The 24,270-nt window shown below is 48.6% G+C and overlaps 2 protein-coding genes across 4 annotated transcripts in view; one reads left to right on the top strand and one right to left on the bottom strand.

Annotated features, from left to right (window-relative positions):
* DNAI4 (dynein axonemal intermediate chain 4) overlaps window positions 1–20,710 on the bottom strand; it is a 48,530-nt gene extending 27,820 nt beyond the window's left edge. The window contains exons 1-11 of the mRNA XM_075320332.1: window positions 20,115–20,710; window positions 17,189–17,351; window positions 16,475–16,665; window positions 13,685–13,794; window positions 13,023–13,179; window positions 12,781–12,920; window positions 11,887–12,051; window positions 11,218–11,412; window positions 10,322–10,455; window positions 10,148–10,234; window positions 3,541–3,692 (exon numbers count right to left, since the gene is read on the bottom strand). Coding sequence (XP_075176447.1) covers window positions 3,541–3,692; window positions 10,148–10,234; window positions 10,322–10,455; window positions 11,218–11,412; window positions 11,887–12,051; window positions 12,781–12,920; window positions 13,023–13,179; window positions 13,685–13,794; window positions 16,475–16,665; window positions 17,189–17,351; window positions 20,115–20,161 — 1,541 coding nt within the window. The 5' untranslated portion in view covers window positions 20,162–20,710. The remainder of the gene's footprint in view (window positions 1–3,540; window positions 3,693–10,147; window positions 10,235–10,321; window positions 10,456–11,217; window positions 11,413–11,886; window positions 12,052–12,780; window positions 12,921–13,022; window positions 13,180–13,684; window positions 13,795–16,474; window positions 16,666–17,188; window positions 17,352–20,114) is intronic.
* Window positions 20,336–24,270, top strand: part of MIER1 (MIER1 transcriptional regulator) — a 108,258-nt gene continuing 104,323 nt past the window's right edge. For 2 of the 3 annotated variants that reach the window (XM_075320334.1, XM_075320333.1), the window contains exon 1: window positions 20,336–20,414. In XM_075320334.1, the coding sequence (XP_075176449.1) occupies window positions 20,406–20,414 (9 nt within the window). In that variant the 5' untranslated portion in view covers window positions 20,336–20,405. The remainder of the gene's footprint in view (window positions 20,415–24,270) is intronic. The other variant, XM_075320335.1, reaches the window with a different exon arrangement.

Here is a 24,270-nt window from a genome sequence, read left to right as displayed (position 1 = left end):
TCGCTGAGAGAGTATGAAACTCCATGCCAAGATAAGTCAGAGATTGGGTCGGGGTTAGATGGGACTTTGGAAAGTTGATAATCCACCCGAAACTCTGGAGAGTGTCTAGTGCCACCTTCAGACTGTGCTGGCATGCCTCTTGAGAGGGTGCCTTTATAAGCAGGTCGTCTAGATACGGGATGACCGAGTGACCCTGCGAGTGCAGAACAGCTACTACTGCTGCCATGACTTTGGTGAAGACCCGGGGGGCTGTTGCCAGACCGAAAGGTAACGCTACGAACTGCAGGTGTTCGTCGTGTATGACGAAGCGTAGGAAACGCTGATGCTCTGGTGCAATCGGCACGTGGAGATACGCATCTTTGATATCTATTGATGCTAGAAAATCTCCTTGAGACATTGAGGCTATGACGGAGCGTAGGGATTCCATCCGGAACCTCCTGACTTTTACGTGTCTGTTGAGCAACTTTAGATCCAGGACGGGTCGATACGATCCGTCCTTTTTTGGGACCACAAACAGATTGGAGTAAAAAGCGTGACCTTGTTCCTGAAGAGGGACGGAGGTCACCACTCCTTCCGCCTTTAGAGCGGCCACCGCCTGCAACAGAGCATCGGCTCGGTCTGGTGGTGGAGAAGTTCTGAAGAAACGAGTTGGCGGACGAGAACTGAACTCTATCCTGTACCCGTGAGACAGAATATCCCTCACCCAACGGTCTTTGACGCGTGACAGCCAAATGTCGCCAAAGTGGGAAAGCCTCCCACCGACCGCGGGTGTGGGAATTGGAGACTGCAAGTCAGGAGGACGCCGTCTTGGCAACGGTTCCTCCGGCTGTCCCTTTTGGGCGTGACTGAGACCTCCAAGAATCTGAGCGTCTCTGGTCTTTTTGAGTCTTTTTTGACGAGGCGAATTGGGACCTGCCCGGTCCTCGAAAGGACCGATAACCAGACTGACCCCTTCTCTGTTGGGGTTTGTTTTGTCTGTGTTGCGGTAAGGATGAGTCCTTACCCTTGGAGTGTTTGATGATTTCATCCAAACGCTCTCCAAACAATCGGTCACGAGAAAAAGGCAAATTGGTTAAGCACTTCTTGGAATGAGAATCTGCTTTCCAATGTCTCAACCACAGGGCCCTTCGCAAAACAACGGAGTTGGCTGACGCCACTGCCGTGCGGCTTGTAGCGTCAAGAACAGCATTAATCGCGTACGACGCGAATGCCGCCATTTGCGAGGTCAATGGTGCTACCTGCGGGGCAAATGCACGTGTGACTGAGTCGACTTGCGCAAGCCCGGCTGAGATAGCTTGGAGTGCCCATACGGCCGCAAAAGATGGCGCTAACGACGCTCCAATCGCTTCATAGATGGATTTCAGCCAGAGCTCCATCTGCCTGTCAGTGGCATCTTTAAGTGCCGCTCCATCTTCAACTGCAACCAAGGATCTAGCTGCAAGCCTGGAAATTGGAGGATCCACTTTTGGACACTGGGTCCAACCCTTGACCACCTCAGGGGGAAAAGGATAGCGTGTATCTTTAAGCCGTTTAGAAAAACGCCTTTCCGGAAAAGCGTGGGGTTTCTGGATTGCGTCTCTAAAGTCAGCGTGGTCCAGAAAAGTGCTTAATGTACGCTTAGGGTATCTGAAATGGATTCTCTCGTGCTGCGAAGCTGACTCCTCTACAGGAGGAGCTGGTGGGGAAATATTTAACATCTTATTGATGTTAAATATAAGATCATTAACTATGGCGTCACCATCTGGTGTATCTAGATTGAGAGCGGTCCCAGGATCAGAATCCTGATCAGTTACGTCCGCCTCATCACCCATAGATTCATCTCGCTGGGATCCTGACCATTGAGATGAATGTGAAGGCCCGTCATAGCGAGCCCGCTTAGGCTGCCCGGGGCCATCGTCCGAGTCAGAGTCTTCACCCTGAGGTGTATGTGCCCGTCCCGGAGCTTGGAGGTAATTCAGCTGAGGGGGACCAGGGGGCAATGATTGCACAGTGTCCGTGGCCTGAAGTACAGGCCTAGCTCGCAATGTGTCAAGAATTTGTGACATAGTGAGAGACATTCTGTCAGCAAAAGCTGCAAACTCAGTTCCTGTCACCTGGACAGCATTCACAGGTGGTACACCCTGGGTCACGTCCAGCAGAGGTCCCGACTGTGCAAGCGCCGCAGGGGCCGAGCACTGCACACAATGGGGGTCCGTGGAGCCTGCCGGTAGAAAAGTCCCACATGCGGTGCAGGAAGCATATAATGTCTGTGCCTTGGCACCCTTGCGTTTTACGGACGACATGCTGCTGGCTCTCTGCAATGTGAGAGAGTCTATAGCCAAAGGGCGACCAGCGCTATGCAATACAAAGTATTTGTAGAAACAAAATACTAAGAATACTACTGGCACAAGAGGGGGTGAGCCCTGAGGGCTGCTTACCGCCCGCTGAATAGCGGGTAAGAGGCGCAGAATTCCTTGTCTGGGTCTCCCCGGCTCCCCTCTGCAGCTCAGCGTGTCAGCAGGAATGGCTGCCGGCGTCTGTGGAGAGGGGCGGTCCGTGGGAGTTCCTAAACAAAAGTGCGGGAAACAGTGTCCCCTCTGTGCTTATTGTGAGGGCTGGAGTATGTAAAAACGACTCCAGCCCTCGGCGCTGATGCACTGACCAGCGTCCCGCCCCTCTCCTGACTGGCAGGTCTGGGGGCGGGAACGAACGGAAGCAGGCCGCAAAAGCCGGGGACTCGAGTTATCAGCGCGGCCGCCGTAAAAGCGCGGTCCGCGCTGAAGTCCCCGGCGCACCATAAGTGCCAGCCGCGCCGCAGTCCCAGCGGCCGGCGCGACCGATTCCCAAAAGTGTGCCTGCTTCAGCGAAGCTGAATGAGGCCATGGCACAAGCGCCGCAGCGCTGATGTCCCCGGCGCACTACAACACCCAGCATGCTGCGGTGTGAGCGCCAAATGCACGGGGACACAGAGTACCTTGAGGAAGCAGGGCCATGTCCCTGATGTACTCCGCTCCATCCAGCATCTTCTCCAGGGGCTGTAGATGGAGCACGGTCTCAGTGCCTGGAGACCAGTAAATCCCACTTCACCCAGAGCCCTGTAAAAAGGGATGGGGAAGGAATCAGCATGTGGGCTCCTGCCGCCGTACCCGCAATGGGTACCTCAACCTTACAAACACCTCCGACATACAGTGGGGTGAGAAGGGAGCATGCTGGGAGCCCTGTATGGGCCCTCTTTTCTTCCATCCGACATAGTCAGCAGCTGCTGCTGACTAAAAACAATGGAGCTATGCGTGCGTGTGTGACCTCCTTCGCACAAAGCTAAAACTGAGGAATCCGTACTCCTACGGGAGGGTGTATAGCCAGAAGGGGAGGGGCCTTACACTTTTAAGTGTAGTTCTTTGTGCGGCCTCCAGAGGCAGTAGCTATACACCCACTGTCTGGGTCTCCCAATTAGGAGCGAAAAAGAAATCCAGATAAATCCGCAGGTTTTCCGCGGCAAATTCCACGGTTACAGAGTCCCGTGGGCACATAGCCTTACAATGAATGTCATACTATACGTACCTGCTGTCTAGCGCCGGGACATTCTCCTTGTTTTGCACGTTATATATTGCCACTGTGCCGTTATACATCCCGACCGCCAGGAGGTTGGGAGACAATGCAGAGAAGTCCACGGCTGTCACTCCACTTTCACACTTGTAAATCCTTTCTGGCCACTAAAAAAAAATAAAAACCCATAGCATCATTAATTCACATTTAATAACAATCTGTCATGGTTGTCTCTGTGTCGTAGAGACTAGTGACAGGTTCTGCGCCAAAGTCTCTTTGCCTTGAAACCTGGCAGTTTAAATGTACTCCCTTTCCTTTGGGGAGGAGAGGGTTAAATGTCTATATTCACTTACAGCAAGCATTCTCTTCACCTTCTCAGGTGTTTCCGGTTTGGACCACTCCTAGTCCCTATATACACCCTCTAGAGGGTACTGGTTATTCTCGGATCTCATTCAGTTGGAAGCTTGGCCTGGAGGTGAAAGCAGCTAGAGGATCCCTGATCCCGGTGTGCTACATGCTGTGTTGGCTGCAGTATTGGTGCTAACTGCAGCAGTCTGTGGTGTGCTTATTGTACGGTGTGGAGGATTCCTAGTTTGTTCTGTTGTCGGTGGGGTTTTGTGACTGTCACGGCCCGTCCCTTGGCTGGTGGGTGTGGAGGCTGTTACAACAGGGCCCTAGACAGGTGATAGGGACACAGTGGTGGCTCAGACCTCACTACCATAGAGTGTACCTCTGGGTTGAGGGTCTGCTCAGGGCGCTACCTAGTCTGAGGGCCAACTTACGGGGTCCCTATTTAGTCACATCTTAGTCTCACAATATTACCCACATGGGGTCAGGATCACTCTGAAGAAGGGAATTTTGTTTACTTACCGTATATTCCTTTTCTTCTAGCTCCTATTGGGAGACCCAGACAATTGGGTGTATAGCTTCTGCCTCCGGAGGCCACACAAAGTATTACACTTTAAAAAGTGTAACCCCTCCCCTCTGCCTATACACCCTCCCGTGCATCACGGGCTCCTCAGTTTTGGTGCAAAAGCAGGAAGGAGGAAACTTATAAATTGGTCTAAGGTAAATTCAATCCGAAGGATGTTCGGAGAACTGAAAACCATGAACCAAAAGAACAATTCAACATGAACAACATGTGTACACAAAAGAACAACCAGCCCGAAGGGAACAGGGGCGGGTGCTCGGTCTCCCAATAGGAGCTAGAAGAAAAGGAATTTACGGTAAGTAAACAAAAGTCCCTTCTTTGTCGCTCCATTGGGAGACCCAGACAATTGGGACGTCCAAAAGCAGTCCCTGGGTGGGTAAAAGAATACCTCGATAAAAAGAGCCGAAAACGACCCCCTCTTACAGGTGGGCAACCGCCGCATGAAGGACTCGCCTACCTAGACTGGCGTCTGCCGAAGCATAGGTATGCACCTGATAGTGTTTCGTGAAAGTGTGCAGACTAGACCAGGTAGCTGCCTGACACACCTGCTGAGCCGTAGCCCGGTGCCGCAATGCCCAGGACGCACCCACGGCTCTGGTAGAATGGGCTTTCAGCCCCAAAGGAAGCGGATAGCGCCGATACATGACCCTTGAGAGAGCCGAGAGACAAACCCTTGTCCATTCCGGATTGAAGGAATGAAAGAAAAGTGGGTAAGGCAAAGGGCCAGGGAGAAAAACCCCTATCAGAGCACCAGGATAAGAAGATCCTCCAAGACCTGTGATAGATCTTGGCGGACGTTGGTTTCCTGGCCTGTCTCATAGTGGCAATGACATCTTGAGATAACCCTGAGGACGCTAGGAGCCAGGACTCAATGGCCACACAGTCAGGTTGAGGGCCACAGAATTCAGATGGAAAAACGGCCCTTGAGACAGCAAGTCTGGGCGGTCTGGGAGCGCCCACGGTTGACCCACCGTGAGATGCCACAGATCCGGGTACCACGACCGCCTCGGCCAATCTGGGGCGACGAGAATGGCGCGACGACAGTCTGACTTGATCTTGCGCAGCACTCTGGGCAGCATCGCCAGAGGAGGAAATACATAGGGCAGTCGAAACTGCGACCAATCCTGAACTAATGCGTCCGCCGCCAGAGCTCTGTGATCTTGAGACCGGGCCATGAATGCCGGGACTTTGTTGTTGTGCTGTGACGCCATGAGATCGACGTCCGGCGTTCCCCAGCGGCGACAGGTCTCTCGAAATACGTCTGGGTGAAGAGACCATTCCCCCGCGTCCATGCCCTGTCGGCTGAGAAAATCTGCTTCCCAGTTTTCTACGCCCGGGATGTGAACTGCGGAAATGGTGGAAGCTGTGGCTTCCACCCACTGCAGAATTCGTCGGACTTCCTGGAAGGCTTGACGACTGCGAGTGCCGCCTTGGTGGTTGATGTATGCGACGGCAGTGGTGTTGTTCGACTGGATCCGGATCTGCCTGCCCTCCAGCCACCGATGAAAGGCCAATAGGGCTAGATACACTGCCCTTATCTCCAGAATATTGATCTGAAGGGATGACTCTATCGGAGTCCAGGTTCCCTGAGCCCTGTGGTGGAGAAAAACCGCCCCCCACCCTGACAGGCTCGCGTCCGTCGTGACCACAGCCCAGGTTGGGGGTAGAAAGGATTTTCCCTGCGATAGAGAGTTGGGAAGGAGCCACCACTGAAGTGACGTCTTGGTTGCAAGGGAAAGAGAGACGTTCCTGTCGAGTGAAGTCGACCTCCTGTCCCATTTGCGGAGAATGTCCCACTGGAGTGGCCGCAGATGGAATTGCGCGAAGGGCACTGCCTCCATCTCTGCCACCATCTTCCCCAGGAAGTGCATGAGGCGCCTCAAGGGGTGCGACTGACCCCGAAGAAGAGATTGCACCCCTGCCTGCAGCGAAAGCTGTTTGTCCAGCGGTAGCATGACTACTGCTGACTGAGTATGAAACTCCATCCCAAGGTACGTCAGTGATTGGGTCGGTGTCAACTTGGATTTTGGGAAGTTGATGATCCACCCGAACTTCTGGAGAGTCGCCAGAGCGACGGAAAGGCTGTTTTGACACGCCATCTGAGAGGGTGCCCTGACCAGAAGATCGTCTAAGTAGGGAATCACCGAGTGGCCCTGAGAGTGTAGGACCGCCACAACAGATGCCATGACCTTGGTGAACACCCGTGGGGCTGTCGCCAGGCCGAAAGGCAATGCCACGAACTGAAGGTGTTCGTCCCCGATGGCGAAACGCAAAAAGCGTTGATGTTCGGGTGCGATCGGCACATGGAGATAAGCATCCTTGATGTCGATCGATGCTAGGAAGTCTCCTTGTGACATCGAAGCGATGACAGAGCGGAGAGATTCCATCCGAAATCGTCTGGTGCTCACATGTCTGTTGACCAGTTTGAGGTCCAGAACGGGACGGAACGAGCCGTCCTTCTTTGGCACCACAAACAAGTTGGAGTAAAAGCCGCGACCATGTTCCTGAAGGGGAACAGGGATCACAACTCCTTCTGTCTTCAGAGTGTTCACCGCCTGAAAAAGTGCATCGGCTCGCTCGGGGGGCGGAGATGTTCTGAAGAAACGAGTCGGGGGACGAGAGCTGAACTCTATCCTGTAACCGTGAGACAGAATGTCTCTCACCCATCGTTCTTGGACATGTGGCCACCAGGCGTCGCAAAAGCGGGAGAGCCTGCCACCGACCGAGGATGCGGCTAGGGGATGCCGAGAGTCATGAGGAGGCCGCCTTGGAGGCAGTGTCTCCGGCGGTTTTTTGGGGGCGTGACTTAGACCGCCACGCAAAAGAGTTCCTCTGGCCCTTCTCTGGCCTGTTGGACGAGGAGGATTGGGACTTGGCTGAGGGCCGAAAGGACCGAAACCTCGGTTGTATTTTCCGTTGCTGAGGTCTCTTCGGTTTGGACTGGGGTAAGGACGAGTCCTTTCCCTTGGATTCCTTAATAATTTCATCCAATCGTTCGCCAAACAATCGGTCGCCAGCAAACGGCAAACCGGTTAAGAACTTCTTGGAAGCAGAGTCTGCCTTCCATTCGCGTAGCCACATGGCTCTGCGGACTGCCACCGAATTAGCGGATGCTACCGCTGTACGGCTAGCAGAGTCCAGGACGGCGTTCATGGCGTAGGACGAAAAAGCCGACGCCTGAGAAGTCAAAGACGCAACTTGCGGAGCAGAGGTACGTGTCACCGCATTAATCTCAGACAAACAAGCTGAGATAGCTTGGAGTGCCCACACGGCTGCAAAGGCCGGGGCAAAAGACGCACCTGTGGCTTCATAGATGGATTTCACCAGGAGCTCTATCTGCCTGTCAGTGGCATCCTTGAGCGATGAGCCATCTGCAACTGATACTACAGATCTAGCCGCCAGTCTAGAGACTGGAGGATCCACCTTGGGACATTGAGCCCAACCCTTAACTACGTCAGAGGGGAAGGGGTAACGTGTGTCATTAAGGCGCTTAGTAAAGCGCTTGTCCGGAAAAGCTCTGTGCTTCTGGACAGCATCTCTGAAGTTGGAGTGATCGAAAAACGCACTCCGTGTACGTTTGGGAAACCTAAACTGGTGTTTCTCCTGCTGAGAAGCCGACTCCTCTACAGGTGGAGGCGGGGGAGACAGATCTAACACCTGGTTGATGGACGATATAAGGTCATTTACTATGGCGTCCCCTTCAGGTGTATCAAGATTGAGAGCAACGTCAGGGTCAGAGCCCTGAGCTGCGACGTCCGCCTCGTCCTCCAGAGAGTCCTCAAGCTGAGACCCCGACCAGTGTGAGGAAGTCGGGGAAGATTCCCAGCGAGCCCGCTTAGCCGGTCTGGGACTGTGGTCCGTGCAGGAGTCCTCCACGTGAGACCTAGGGGCCACCCCGGGAGCACGCTGCGGCGCAGACCGAGAGGGGCCTGGAGGCGATGATCCAACAGTGCCCGGGGCCTGTGTAAGGACCGGTCTGGACTGCAAGGCTTCTAGTAGCTTGGCAGACCATTTGTCCATAGACTGAGCCATGGATTGTGAAAGTGACTCAGAGTTTCTCAGCAAAAACTGCCAACTCTGTCCCTGCCGCCTGGACACTGGAAGCAGGGGGGTCTGCCTGAGCCGAGGGGCCCACTAGTGACCGAGGCTCCGGCTGAGCAAGCGAAACAGGGGTCGAGCATTGCTCACAGTGAGGGTAGGTGGAACCCGCAGGTAACATAGCCCTACAAGAGGTACAGGTTGCAAAAAAACCCTTTGCCTTAGCGCCCTTGCTCCTTGTGGACGACATGCTGTTGTCTCCTAGGAGAGTGATCACTGAGGGTATATAGCCAAAAGCAAACAACCCGGCCAAGCAGAGAAAATATATACAAATATATATATATATACTTCGGCTGCCGGGACTTTGTGGCTTACCGACCGCCCAAAGCGGAGTGTGTGTCCACCAGATTCCCTGCCTTAGGTCTCCCAGAGCTCGTTCCTGAAATCCTCCACCGGCAGAATGTTGTATAAAAATGGCTGCCGGAGCTCTCAGGGGAGGAGGGAGCCGTGGGCGGCGACTATTAAAGTTCGGGAATCTGGGGCCCTACAGTGATCAGTGAGGGGGGGGGGGGAGGACACCTAAAGTATGCTCCAGCCCTCACTGCCGACGTCAGGTCGACCGTCCCGCCCTTACCCCTGACTGGCAGGCCCGGGGGCGGGAGTTATGGTACTAGGCCGCAATGAAGCCGGGGACTAGATTTAATACCGCGGCCGACAAACAGGCGCGGTCGGCGCGGAAGTCCCGGTCTTCACAAACCAGCAGCTGCTGCAGCGTCTGTGAAACAAGCGCTCCATGCACCGTCCCCATGGGGACACAGAGTACCTTTAGATGCAGGGCCCTGTCCCTGATGATACAAAGTCTCCTGTCCGGCAGATTCCCACAGGGGCTGCGGAGGGAGCCCGGTCCCAGTGAATGGATGACCGGTTAGGATACCACTTCACCCAGAGCCTCTCAGGGATGGTGAAGGAAAACGGCATGTGGCTCCAGCCTCTGTACCCGCAATGGGTACCTCAACCTTAACAGAACCGCCGACTTAGTGGGGTGAGAAGGGAGCATGCTGGGGGCCCTGTGGGGGCCCTCTTTTCTTCCAACTGATAAAATCAGCAGCTGCTGCTGACTAAAATGGAGATGCATGAGTGGATGTGTCCCTCCTTCTACACAAAGCATAAAACTGAGGAGCCCGTGATGCACGGGAGGGTGTATAGGCAGAGGGGAGGGGTTACACTTTTTAAAGTGTAATAATTTGTGTGGCCTCCGGAGGCAGAAGCTATACACCCAATTGTCTGGGTCTCCCAATGGAGCGACAAAGAAAACAGGTACATGTAGCATTGTGGCTATAGCCAAAATAACAGACAGATCACCAGTGGCGTGTTCTGTACACTTGTAGCCTGCAACCGAAAATGCAACAGTTGGATTTTTACATTGTAGCCCTAACCCAAGGCTCTGTGCACATTTGTTTTGGAGGCTCTGTCGTCAATAATAAAATAATTGTGCAGAATGCAAGAGTTTGCCCAGGATTTGCACTATAATAAGTGCTATACAAGAAGTTGGATAGTGGAAGGTTTTAGTATCCAACAATGTCACCCATTACGATACAACTAATTTTTGATTTAGAACCTTGTTCCCTTCCCCCCCAAAACATCTTCTCTTACCGTTGTGTTCTTCAGCGACCAGCAGCACGCCAATCCTCCCTTCTGTTCCTTAAAGCCAAACTGTCCGTAGCCAACGGCGAGAAGATCCTACGTGAGGAACGAGCACCATTACTTGTAGAAGCCGCGGCAGGAATGATCAGGATTCGTTCTTCGTGATGGTCTCGTCACACTTACCGGGTTTTTCTTGTTCCATGAGGTGCTGCTCACGTTGTGTCCTTTAGTCACTTCACAAACAAAAGACCACAATCTATCCAAGCTGGGGGACGTGACGTTGGGAATGACTTCTGTATCGTCAGTGGCTTCTGGATCTACATAGTAAGTGGTTTCAGAAAGAAATATCAGTCAAGAATGAGTTGGTCAACGTACATCTAAACGATGCCGCATCAAATGTCGCAGCACCGTTCCGCTGTATGGCTAGTTGATTGCACATGGCATATTTATGGCTAATGGTCACACGGCTCTGAAGAAACCACTTGGCCATTACCAAATCAAGCCATTTGTCATGAATTATAAAGATATAGTTGAAAGCTACTGCAACTTTTAGAAAGTTGCTGCTCGACAATGTATCTTGGAGATGCAATAGATACGCATCCCCTCTATGGGGGACCCCAGCTTAAGGATGAGGGAGTTGTTTAACCCAAAAGTGACCATTTTGTTTAGTTAAAGGGATACAACCAGGCTAAATCCTGAGAGCAGAACATAAAGATTTGCTCAATATGAATCCAGTCCCAGGACCCTCATAGTTCAGCCATACCTGGAACTGCAGCTCAGCCCCCCCATCTACTTACAGGGGAGATTCAATTTTAATAATTTGGCGAGATGCCACATTACAGATCAGCAGTGTATGACAGCCAAACATCTTCAGAGGGATAGAAACCAGGTAATCGATGGTAAGTTTGCCCTTTCATCAGCGGACCCCATTTACTTTCCGCTTCATCCGATCACTGATGGCTTGAATAATAACATGTACTAATTGTATGGAAACCCTGACAGCCTGTATACAGGAGCTCTGGACATACGTGCTACCCCAGAGATCATACAATCGCTATCGAGAAAATACGTCAGCCCACCTATAAGAACGGGCAGCTGTCGATAAGCCGCAAGCTTCCCCTGGAATAGGTTTTCTACCACAACCCTCTCCATGATGAAAAGATCTTGCTGGAACTTCTCAGATTGTAGGATTTCTTTCCCATCCGGCAAGGACTCATCAGGAATATGTATAACGGATAATCTGTCCAGATCCGTGCCCGTACTGGAGAACATGTCTGAAATGGAAAAGTTAAGGAAGATGAAATACACATATCGGAAGATGTGTGTTTCATCTTAAGGTGAATAAAATCCTATTGTGATGTATTTATTAGTGATGCCACAAGGACAACACAAGATGGCGCCGGGGAGCAGGCTGATCTGACCCTGGACCTGCTGCGTGTTATATTTTTCTGTAAATAATAATAATATATATTATATTTATTTATATAGCGCTATTAATTCCACAGCGCTTTACATACATTGGCAACACTGTCCCCATTGGGGCTCACAATCTAAATTCCCTATCAGTATGTTTTTGGAGTGTGAGAGGAAACCAGAGTACCCGGAGGAAACCCATGCAAACACAGGGAGAACATACAAAATCTGCAAGGAGTTTGTCCTTAGTGGGACTAGAACCCAGGACCCCAGAGCTGCCAGGCTGCAGTGCTAACCACTGAGCCAAACCTTACACTGCAGTTCCATATAATTACCTCCTCTGTCCATAGAGGCGACAGACATGGTTTTCCGGCTTGTGTTGGACCTGCTGCTGGTGACGCTCTCTGATCTACTGGTGGTCTCTACGATGGGCATTACCACCGGTGGGATCTCCGTGGAGTGATAGGAGTCGTACAAGTCCCAAACTGAAGCCATGACACCTACACAGGTGAAACGAAAACATAACTTAGGAATCCTTCTTATTTCTATGAAGACATGTGGACATTATCTAAAGATCTAAAAAGTGCACACAAAAGAACAAAACAAACCAAAAACACAGCCCAGCAACATCTCTCCAAGAGGAGCAGGGCCCCTACCCCCGTCCTTCTGGGCCACATTTAGGGTCAGGGATAGGTGACCTCTCACCATGGACAGACCCTTTTATTCCCAGCCTCCACCTAAGTTGACATCCTGTGCCCAACAAGACCCTCATTCTAGTTCTGAGGTTGCAGAACTGAATGGCCAGACACTCCCTGGCTTTTGCCGTAGACAGAAAAAAAAAAAAAAACACCTTACATTAATTAGTGATCACACTAAGGCTATGTGCGCACGTGTGCGCTCTGCACCGCACAGAAAAGGTCCGCTTCAGAGCGCAGCTGAACAGCTGCGTTCTGAAGCGCATGGTGCCGGCAGATTAGTGCGCTCTGCATGCTGCCTCTCCCTATAGACAGCATGCAAACCGCACGAAAGAAGTGACATGTCACTTCTTAGAACGCAGCAATTCGGGTAGCAGCCGAATCGCTGCGTTCTAATATGCCACGTGTGCACGGCTCCTGCACAATCTCCATAGATTGTGCAGGGGACGCAGGACGCATGCAGTTACGCTGCGGTGCAGAACGCAGCGCAACTGCATGCAATACGCACATCCCCTTATCCTAGATTAACCTCACCAGCATCCTCCAGGAGAATCTGTTCACACTGAACCTCTTTACTCTTCGGTGCCCCACTAATCGTTTGCATCATCCTCTCGACGTAGCGGTCATTTCCGGCTCTGTTTTTGCAGAGGTCCGCGTAGGTCTCATTTCGTAAGCTTTATGGAAAATTAACGCAATGTTATGTTGAATCTTCAGACGGTCGCCAAAGAAATAAGTCACCATGATGCAATGTTATGGTTTTGTGCATGCGGTCATACTTGATAGATTCTGCTTGCGGGTCATCGCTGGAGATCACAGCTGCCGGCATGTCCAGCAGCCATAGTGTGTCCGTCTCGGTCAGGTATATGCTGATTGGTTTATCTAGATCTTCTTCCTTTGGTGGTTCTTGTACGCCATCTTGCTTTAAGTGGAAATCTTTGGAAGAAAAATTTACATTATTAGACATGCACAAGTGGAGGTTTAATTTTCCAATATGCCCAATAACCCGTTTCGCCCCTCTGTACTAATGGCGTGGCATAAAGGGACACAGTGGAGACCAATGCAACTTTAGCCCACTCAAACTATATGATCAGTAAAGGGAGGTAAAGTTAGAAGGTTGTACCTTTCCCAGACAGATAGGACCCTTTAGGGGAGTGTACACAGATTTACGTTTTTATACACTCCACTTTATGTAGTTTTTATTTTAAGCCAGATGCAGAAGAAATAGAAGAAAACAATTTCTATTACTTTTTCCTGCTGGATCCTCTTCTAAAGTGGTGATTTTCCAAAAAATGCTATGTGCAAAAATTAAATGTCTATAAAAAGGTGGAAAGGGAAAGCAGCAATCCAACCCCACTGAGGCTTATCTGGGAGGAAGGCAACAAAAATCTCTCCAATGCGGACATCCAATGTAATCTGACAGAGCCCCCCGGACCATTACCAGGTAAGCTCAGCCCAACATCACGCTTGAAACCTGGCTCTTCTATATCCTCCGAAATAGATTCCGTCTCTTGGCTCGATCTTGACATGCTACTGCCTCCGAATGTAGACCTGTGAGAGACCGATCATTTAGTAAAGCATTTCCATAGCTATAATATTGCTGCATTTAGTAGTATAATAATTTACAAATTTATTGCATCAAAGTGCCATCAGCCAAATGGCCGGCCGGCAGCTCCTCTGCCTCAGTATCAAAAAACCTAGTATAAATCAGTAACAATAACTGGAATGGTAAGAGTGGAGAGGAGGGGGATGCAGCTGCAGTATTCTACTTTGTCCTATCAAATAAAATTCCAATAGTGTTGTTTAAAGGGGGATTTCTATTTTATAAAGTCATAGTATACCACTAGCATATTCCAAGACTTTAGGAGATCTGACTCTCTATAGATCCTTTAGCCAACCCATAAGGCTGCTTTTTTTCTGTAAAGAATTTCTCCGGGCTAAGTGTCTGCGCAGGGGACTGCAGCACAACTCACGCCGTATGACGGCAGTTCCCTGCACAGCAAGTGGCCTGGGCACCACTAACAGTCTAACAATTAATGATGCATGCAAGGTTACAGTCAAGTGAATGTATTATATATACTCACAGGAATCGGTAGGTTGGAGAAACCAAACAGAAAATGTAAATCACAGAAAAGAAATTTACTCCAAAAATACATAGTTTATTAAAGTACAAAGTTAAAAGATAAACAAATGAAAAAAACTCCCATTAACAAACAAGGTGGAGAGAACGCCCACTACCCAAAAACGGAGAGGGGTATGGTGAAGAAGCCAGCTGGTTGGAAGTGAACCAGTAGGTGATATATCTGGATAAGGATAATTATATCACAATACTGATTAACTTATGCTAATATCTCCATATCCAAGGTTAACACAAGTTACCACCACCAGATAATCACCCTCAAAACCATTCAAACCAGTTGATATCACAACAGTTGGACATGGACACTATTGTCCCAGGTCTGTCAGTCAGTCAATTCAGTTTATGATACATAGTCATCGATCAAATTGAATCCAATATCTGAATTAAATATCCAAAAAAAAATTGGGAGCAAGAAAACATCAAGAAAATAACCCAAAGCGTTTCACCTCTCAGAAGAGGTTCATCAGGGGTATATATATATATATATATATATATATATATATATATATATATATATATATATATATATATATATATATATATATATATATATATATATATATATATATATATATATATATATATAATAGAATATTTGAGCTCTTTAGGTACTCATAGATACATTCGTTCTCTCATAAAAACAACAGTTCTAGAATATGGGACCACCAAAAAGGTAATCTGAAGACAGTAGGCTAACCTATGTATCATAGACTGAACTGACTGACTGCCAGACCTGGGACAATAGTGTCCATGTCCGATATTAACTGGTTTGAATGGTTTTGAGGGTGATTATCTGGTGGTGGTGACTTGTGTTTAACTTGGATATGGAGATATTAGCATCAGTTAATCAGTATTGTGATATAATTATCCTTATCCAGATATATCACCTACTGGTTCACTTCCAACCAGCTGGTTTCTTCACCATACCCCTCTCCGTTTTTGGATAGTGGGCGTTCTCTCCACCTTGTTTGTTAATGGGAGTTTTTTTCATTTGTTTATCTTTTAACTTTGTACTTTAATAAACTATGTATTTTAGGAGTAAATTTCTTTTCTGTGATTGAAGTTATTATATACTTTTCATCAATAAAATTGAAACAAAAAGGGAAAGTCATGGAGATGTGGCAATCACAGGATAGACAGACATGTAAATGAGAAAAATAGAAACTAAATTTCCAAAACATCTGGATTTATTCAGTCTGCAGTATGAGCGTCACACACATAAATTTTGGCACTTAACCTTAGCAACGGCAGCGGGGGCTGTAATTGTCATCTGAAGAAAGTTCTGCCAAAGTGAATGCACTTGGGCAAATCATCAAAATCCACTGCTGGCAGCCCCTGTGTAATCACTGACCAATGACGTCCCAGATATGCTCAATGGAGACAAGTCTGGAGACGCTGCAGCCTTGGCAGCACTGTAGGCCATACATGCTGTCCTCAGTAGAACCAGGAACTTGCTGTCTGGATCTGTCATTTTCAAAAACAGCTCCTGGGACCGTGAGAAGTAGCCGGACCGCTGGTTCCCAGTTTGAACAATTCTGCACTCCAAGGAATATTGGACATCACGCACAGAGCCTGAGGAATCAGTGTCTGCACAACCCATCAGGAAAGTGTGCTCAACCCTTCAGGAAAGTGGGCACAACATTGGGCTACGAGACAGACTTCCAGCTGTAGGTGTCCATTGACTCCACTTCATCACTGTGCAAAGCATGAAGGCAATGGCGGCTGGAGTGGAGGTCTGTCCTCCATGGTAAGGTGTCCCGCTTTTGTCTTGGATGCAATGAGTGATGAAGATTGATCAGGAGACCATGTGGACAAGCCCACAAAAAGGCCTTCATGAGGGAGCGTCACACCAGACCTACTCCTGAGTTATGGGGTGGGGTGGGCGTAATGTACGGTAGCCGGACCCCTCTGGTCTTGATAGCAGCAGAGGCTGCATGCGACGCATTTAGTCCATACTGAATAAATTTAGATTTGAACTTTTTTTTTACATTTTACATATTAGTAATATATCCATCTATCCCGTTATTGTCTCGATTCCGTGACGTTTCCGCTCGGTGTCGCAATTTCAATATTGAGGAGTTATTCAATCACCTTGAAAATGGCCCAATGAAGCTGGCGGTCAGCCCGGTCTGCTGCAAGGACAACGTGGAGAAGAAGTCGGATGCCGTTATAGCGGAGGTATCTGGCGGGGTGAACAGTTTTGCCTGTTTTGACGCTGCAGCTCCTGGTTCTGCTTGAAACAATGCACGAGGGGTTACATCGTTTCCATCTTCATCAAACACCTGAGGGTAGAAAATAAAAATAAAGTTTGGAAACACTTCTCACTTTGCTGCACTCCAGTCCCCATTCTCCAGCTTAGGAACCATTGTGATGATGTCCGGCTGGCATGGGTGCAGGGGTACCAGAAGCCTGCGCCCCACACAGCAAGAGGCATCATGCTGCAAATCTGGGGTACAAGTCATCAAAATCGGCAGCTAAAGACATTGATTCCTTAAGTGAGTGAAGTAGAGGCGCGTGCACACTGCATCCTTTAGAAGCAGCATAACTCAGCTGGTAATCTAGCAAGAAGACTCTTCAGAAAAAATGTCGGCGGTGTTCCCTTAAAGCGTTTTCTTTAGCGGATTATAGGCCACTTTTAGTGGTGGCCTCGCCTCCTGACTTTTGGGGGGGGCTTGTGTATATAAAACACAGAAAACCCTGGAGACATTAGACAAATATCTTCTTAAATGCATAAATCAATTGTGATGAATGTATCCGACCCAATAAAAAGGTTGAACTAATTGTTAAATACTTTTCTATTCTTACAGGTATTACTTGTTTCCCGCTTGACACAGAACTTTTATCCATGTTTTTGCTGTCAAAGTGGAGACTTATACTCTTTCTGCTTCCCATACTCCGGTTTCCTTTGCTTTGCGTTACAAAACCTGATATGTTTATAATTTTCTTGACATGAGATGCCATCTTTGGTCTATGGAGAAAGAGCAGAATAATAACCAATATATGAAAGTTACACAGCAGCAGTATTATAGTAGTTATATTCTTATACATAGGGCGCAGTATTATAGTAGTTATATTCTTGTATATAGGGGCAGTATTATAGTAGTTATATTCTTATACATAGGGCGCAGTATTATAGTAGTTATATTCTTGTATATAGGGGCAGTATTATAGTAGTTATATTCTTATACATAGGAGCAGTATTATAGTAGTTATATTCTTGTACATAGGGGCAGTATTATAGTAGTTATATTCTTATACATAGGAGCAGTATTATAGTAGTTATATTCTTGTACATAGGGGCAGTATTATAGTAGTTATATTCTTGTACATAGGGGCAGTATTATAGTAGTTATATTCTTGTACATAGGGGCAGTATTATAGTAGTTATATTCTTGTACATAGGAGCAGTATTATAGTAGTTATATTCTTGTACATAGGGGCAGTATTATAGTAGTTATATTCTTGTACATAGGGGCAGTATTATAGTAGTTATATTCTTGTACATAGGGGCAGTATTATAGTAGTTATATTCTTGTACATAGGGGCAGTATTATAGTAGTTATATTCTTGTACATAGGGGCAGTATTATAGTAGTTATATTCTTATACATAGGAGCAGTATTATAGTAGTTATATTCTTGTACATAGGGGCAGTATTATAGTAGTTATATTCTTGTACATAGGAGCAGTATTATAGTAGTTATATTCTTGTACATAGGGGCAGTATTATAGCAGTTGTATTCTTGTACATAGGGAGCAGTATTATAGTAGTTATATTCTTGTACATATGGGCAGTATTATAGTAGTTATATTCTTGTACGTAGGGGCAGTATTATAGTAGTTATATTCTTGTACGTAGGGGCAGTATTATAGTAGTTATATTCTTGTACATAGGAGCAGTATTATAGTAGTTATATTCTTATACATAGGAGCAGTATTATAGTAGTTATATTCTTGTACATAGGAGCAGTATTATAGTAGTTATATTCTTGTACATAGGGGCAGTATTATAGTAGTTATATTCTTGTACATAGGGGGCAGTATTATAGTAGTTATATTCTTGTACATAGGGGGCAGTATTATAGTAGTTATATTCTTGTACGTAGGGGGCAGTATTATAGTAGTTATATTCTTGTACGTAGGGGCAGTATTATAGTAGTTATATTCTTGTACATAGGGGGCAGTATTATAGTAGTTATATTCTTGTACATAGGGGGCAGTATTATAGTAGTTATACTCTTGTAGATAGGGCGCAGTATTATAGTAGTTATACTCTTGTACATAGGAGCAGTATTATAGTAGTTATATTCTTGTACATAGGGGCAGTATTATAGTAGTTATATTCTTATACATAGGAGCAGTATTATAGTAGTTATATTCTTGTACATAGGGGCAGTATTATAGTAGTTATATTCTTATACATAGGAGCAGTATTATAGTAGTTATATTCTTATACATAGGAGCAGTATTATAGTAGTTATATTCTTGTACATAGGAGCAGTATTATAGTAGTTATATTCTTGTACATAGGAGCAGTATTATAGTAGTTATATTCTTATACATAGGAGCAGTATTATAGTAGTTATATTCTTGTACATAGGAGCAGTATTATAGTAGTTATATTCTTGTACATAGGGGCAGTATTATAGTAGTTATATTCTTGTACATAGGGGGCAGTATTATAGTAGTTATATTCTTGTACATAGGGGGCAGTATTATAGTAGTTATATTCTTGTACGTAGGGGGCAGTATTATAGTAGTTATATTCTTGTACGTAGGGGCAGTATTATAGTAGTTATATTCTTGTACATAGGGGGCAGTATTATAGTAGTTATATTCTTGTACATAGGGGGCAGTATTATAGTAGTTATACTCTTGTAGATAGGGCGCAGTATTATAGTAGTTATACTCTTGTACATAGGAGCAGTATTATAGTAGTTATATTCTTGTACATAGGGGCAGTATTATAGTAGTTATATTCTTATACATAGGAGCAGTATTATAGTAGTTATATTCTTGTACATAGGGGCAGTATTATAGTAGTTATATTCTTATACATAGGAGCAGTATTATAGTAGTTATATTCTTGTACATAGGAGCAGTATTATAGTAGTTATATTCTTGTACATAGGGGCAGTATTATAGTAGTTATATTCTTGTACATAGGGGCAGTATTATAGTAGTTATATTCTTGTACATAGGGGCAGTATTATAGTAGTTATATTCTTGTACATAGGGGACAGTATTATAGTAGTTATATTCTTGTACATAGGGGCAGTATTATAGTAGTTATATTCTTGTACATAGGGGCAGTATTATAGTAGTTATATTCTTGTACATAGGGGCAGTATTATAGTAGTTATATTCTTGTACATAGGAGCAGTATTATAGTAGTTATATTCTTGTACATAGGAGCAGTATTATAGTAGTTATATTCTTGTACATAGGAGCAGTATTATAGCAGTTATATTCTTGTACATAGGGAGCAGTATTATAGCGGTTGTATTCTTGTACATAGGGAGCAGTATTATAGTAGTTATATTCTTGTACATAGGGGCAGTATTATAGTAGTTATATTCTTGTACATAGGGGGCAGTATTATAGTAGTTATATTCTTGTACTGTGTACATAGGGGTAGTATTATAGCGGTTGTATTCTTGCACATTACTGACTGTTGTGCCCCTTTCTGTATAATAGCTGCAGACAATCCCCGGTGAGGTGCGGTCACTTACACGCTGCTCCCGGGCTGCCGTGCTCGGTTCCGGGTAGGGCCGGACATGTTGCCGGTGGACGCCGCCGGTTTCCGTGACTTCTATCTGTAGAGGCTTCTCAATAACGCGTTGTATGTAACCATAGTAACGGTGGCACCGCCCATTTGATTCGGCGGAAGCGCCACCCCCTCGTGGCTCTGCCTCTAGCTGCGTCTCCATTGGCTGCGCCCCCTGGCGGTCACTGTGCAGCCGCTTCCGCCTCCATCCGGGCTCTTGCGCTGACCCGCGATGTGACCCGTCAGTTCGGCAAATATGGCGGAGGTAAGGAGGAAACTCATCTAAATATTCCCCCCGGTGGCGCGTAACGGAATGTGAGAGCTGGCGGCGGCTGCGGCTCCCGCACTCCCTCTGGGACGCGTCCCCGCTCAGCCCCGGGCCCGGCCTCCCGCCCTCACCACTTGTTGCTTCTGCCGCCCAATCCCGCGCTCCAAAACTTCTTCCCGAGCACCGGGCGGCGCGGGGTCTGTCCGCCTCTCCTCCGCTCCGGCCTAGCCCGATACCTGGTCCTGTCAGCGCTGCCGAGGCGGGAACCGCTCCCATCACCTGCCCCCCGCCCTGCGGACCGAGAGCGTGAGAGACCCGCCCAGAGCCGAGCCCGGGACCCCCGAACTGCCGAGTCTACAGAACCCGAGACCCCCAAACTAGTGTGCCGGAGACTCTCGACCTGTTAACCCTAGACCCCTATCCCAGAGACCGCTGAGCCATAGACCTACTGAACCCCCCTCCAAAGTCCCAACCTGAGACTCACGACCTGAGTGACCACTGAGCCTGAGACCCTTGAATCTGAGACCACAAAGCTATAAACCTACTAAGCCTCCTGAACGGCCAAGACAGAACCCAAAACTACCGAACCCGAGATCCACGACCCGAGTGACCACTGAACTGCCTAGCCAAAGCTTCTAACTGCCGAGACCCCCAAACTAGTGTGCCGAGACTCTTGACCTGTTAACCCGAGACCCCTGTCCCAGAGACCGCTGTGCCATAGACCTACTGAGCCCCCCCGAACAGCCAACACTGAACTGTAAACTACCGAACCTGAGACCCACAAGCTAAGTGACCACCGAACCTCTGAGACCCTTCAACCCGAGACCACCGAGCTATAGAACTACTAAGCCTCCCGAGCGGCCAAGACAGAACCCCAAACTACCGAACCTAAGACCCATGACCCGAGTGACCACCGAACTGCCGAGCCAAAGCTTCTCTAACCGCCGAGACCTCCAAACTAGTGTTCCTGAGGCTCTTAACCTCCTAACCCGAGGCTCCTGAACCTCCGAGCTACTGAGCCCAAGACCCTTGAACCAGAGACCACCAAGCCATATTTACTGAGCTCACGGAGCGGCCAAGACAGAGACCCCCAAACTACTGAACCTGAAACCGCAGACTTCAGTGACCACCGAACCACTGAGACCCTTAAACCAGACACCAACAAGCCAAAGACCAACTAAGCCTCCCGAACAGCCAAGACAGAGACCCCTAAACTACCAGAGACCTCCGACCTGAGTGACTGCTGTGCCTGAGACCCAAAGAACCTGAGACCCTTGTACCAAGACCCACCAGGCCATTGACCTACCGAGTCGCCTGAACGGCCAAGATAGACCCTCAAATTATTGACCTGAGCCCCCCAGAGTTACCAAACTGTCAAGCCCGAGACCCTTGAACTGAGCGATAAGCAAATTACCGACCTGAGCTGGAGACCCCCGAGGCAGTGACAACTGGCCCGAACCTGAGGCCCCCAACCGCCTGAGCGACCCTCAAACTACCAAGCAGAAACTGAGCGATCTGCAATAAATATGGGCAATAGAGTGCCTGAGACTGACCCGAACCCAAGTGACCCCTACATCCATGAACAGGGCCCCCTCTCTCTGCTGACCCAAACCCTGAGAAATCCCGGCCACAGCAGACCTGATCCCTCACAGGTTTCTACCGAAAGTAACAACTCAAACACTGGGAGTCTCCGGCCCCCACTGATCCGACTTCATCTGCGCCCTGAGAGTCCGGTTGGTCTCTTGTCAGTTTAGGTCAGTAGGTTCTGACAGGTCACCTAGGGAAAAGGTTTTGTTTTTTTTAAGGTGTAAGGACTGAGATTGTGTAAGGTCCTGGTCAAATTCATTTAAGATCCAAGGTCTTTCCAAGAGGTTAGATGGTGGTAGTGGAAAATCTAACAAAGACCTCTGCTTCTCCTGATATGAACCCCAAAATTCCTGCTCTTCAGCCATACCTGCATCCTGACAGGACCCCATGCTCCTACTTATCCTGTGCTCTCCCTACTGACCCAAATCATACCAAAACCCGCTCTTATATAGCCAACAACTCCCGCCCATACAGACCCAGGCTGGCCCTTCCCGCCCCCCAGTGGACTGTCCTGCCCTCCTTCCTGCCCCCCCCCCCGTGGACTTGTCCTGCCCTCCTTCCTGCCCCACTGTGGACTGAGCCGCCCTCCTTCCCTCCCCCCGTGGCCAGTCAGCCCTCCTTCCAGCCCCCCCCCCCCCCCCCGTGGACTCACCCGCCCTCATTCCAGCCACCCCTGTGGACTGACCCGCCCTCCTTCCTGCCCCCTGCGTGGACTGACCCAATCTTCATCCTGCCCCTGTGGACTGACCTGCCCTCCTTCCCGCCTCCCGTGGACTTTGCCGCCCTCGCCGCAGCCACCCCCCACGTGGACTGACCCGCCCTCCTTCCCGCCTCCCAGTGTACTGCCCCGCCCTCCTTACTGCCCCCCCCATGGACTGACCCGCCCTCCGTCCCGCCTCCCTGTGGACTGACCCGTCCTCCGTCCCGCCTCCCTGTGGACTGACCCGCCCTCCGTCCCGCCTCCCTGTGGACTGACCCGCCCTCCGTCCCGCCTCCCTGTGGACTGACCCGCCCTCCGTCCCGCCTCCCTGTGGACTGACCCGCCTTCCTTCCCGCCTCCCTGTGGACTTTCCCGCCCCTGTGGACTGACCCGTCCTCCTTCCCTCCCCACGTGGAATGATCCACCCTCCTTCCCGCCTCCCCTTGGACTGACCCGCCCCTTCGGGGACTGACCTGCACTTCTTCCTGCCTCCCCCCGTGGACTGACCTGCTCTCCTTCCCGCCTCCCCCCGTGGACTGACCCGCTCTCCTTCCCTCCCCTTTCCCGTGGACTGAAACTGTGCATATAAACCTGCTCCCACCTAACTTTATAAATGAAGGTTCTTCTTGTCGGACCACTTCTGGATCACTGCTATCAGGCGTCCACATACGTTGTGTGCGGTATTACAGCTCCGTTGAAATGAATTGAGCTAATCTGCAATATCATCATAGACAAAGTATAGACCAGCGGTGGACCTAAAGTACGAGGAGCCCACTTATTTACTACCACAGCAGCAGAGAGACCCCTAAAAGTATTGTCATGCAATTCCCACATTGAGATTAAGTCCTGGGCACACCCAGGAGAGGAGGGTGATGGAAACCCATAGCTAGTGGTGAAGCGGAAGAACCACTTGGTCAATGCACATCACTGCCGGCCGCCAGAATGCCTGTGCTTAATATGGGTGGGGTATGAATCGGGAGACGCAGCCATCAATTCAGCCTATAATTGCTCATGGGAAGCGTGTACAGACTTATGTGCACAGCCTCGGAAATGTACTAAAGTGCCCGAGTCCAACAGTCTCATGTCACTTGTGAAAATTAAAGAGTAAAGATATGAACACTTCTGGGGCAATTTTCGTTTAACCTAAATGCATATATTTTGGGCTAAAAATAAAATCTGTCCTGCTCTGTCTGTTGCTGGCTGCAGAAGGAGTTATCTAAGGATCCATCAGTGAGCTCGTTCTGACAGGGATTTTGTAATGGGCCTCATACATAAGCTGGCCGAAAGATGGTCCTGGTGGATGCTTATTCTCCAGACTCCTCCATACACTGAAGCGCTTTCTAGACTTTGTCTGACATCACTGGTGTTGGCTCATCTCAGTATGAACAATAGGACCTGCAGTCTGAAAATCGGACATACCGGATCCTTGTGTCCTCGATGTCGTCAGTCAGGGGAGAGTCAGGAGGCCCCCATGCACATTATACTGCAAGACAAGCCGGTTCGGTTGTACATGGGCCCTTTATTGTGTCTTTCAGCTAATTTCTTACCCCATTAAAGGGAACCAAA

Source organism: Anomaloglossus baeobatrachus, chromosome 8 (assembly GCF_048569485.1).
Source record: "Anomaloglossus baeobatrachus isolate aAnoBae1 chromosome 8, aAnoBae1.hap1, whole genome shotgun sequence".
Lineage (NCBI taxonomy): Eukaryota > Metazoa > Chordata > Amphibia > Anura > Aromobatidae > Anomaloglossus > Anomaloglossus baeobatrachus.
The sequence above is the reverse complement of the archived record's forward strand: the minus strand, read 5'-3'. Positions and strand labels throughout refer to the sequence as shown.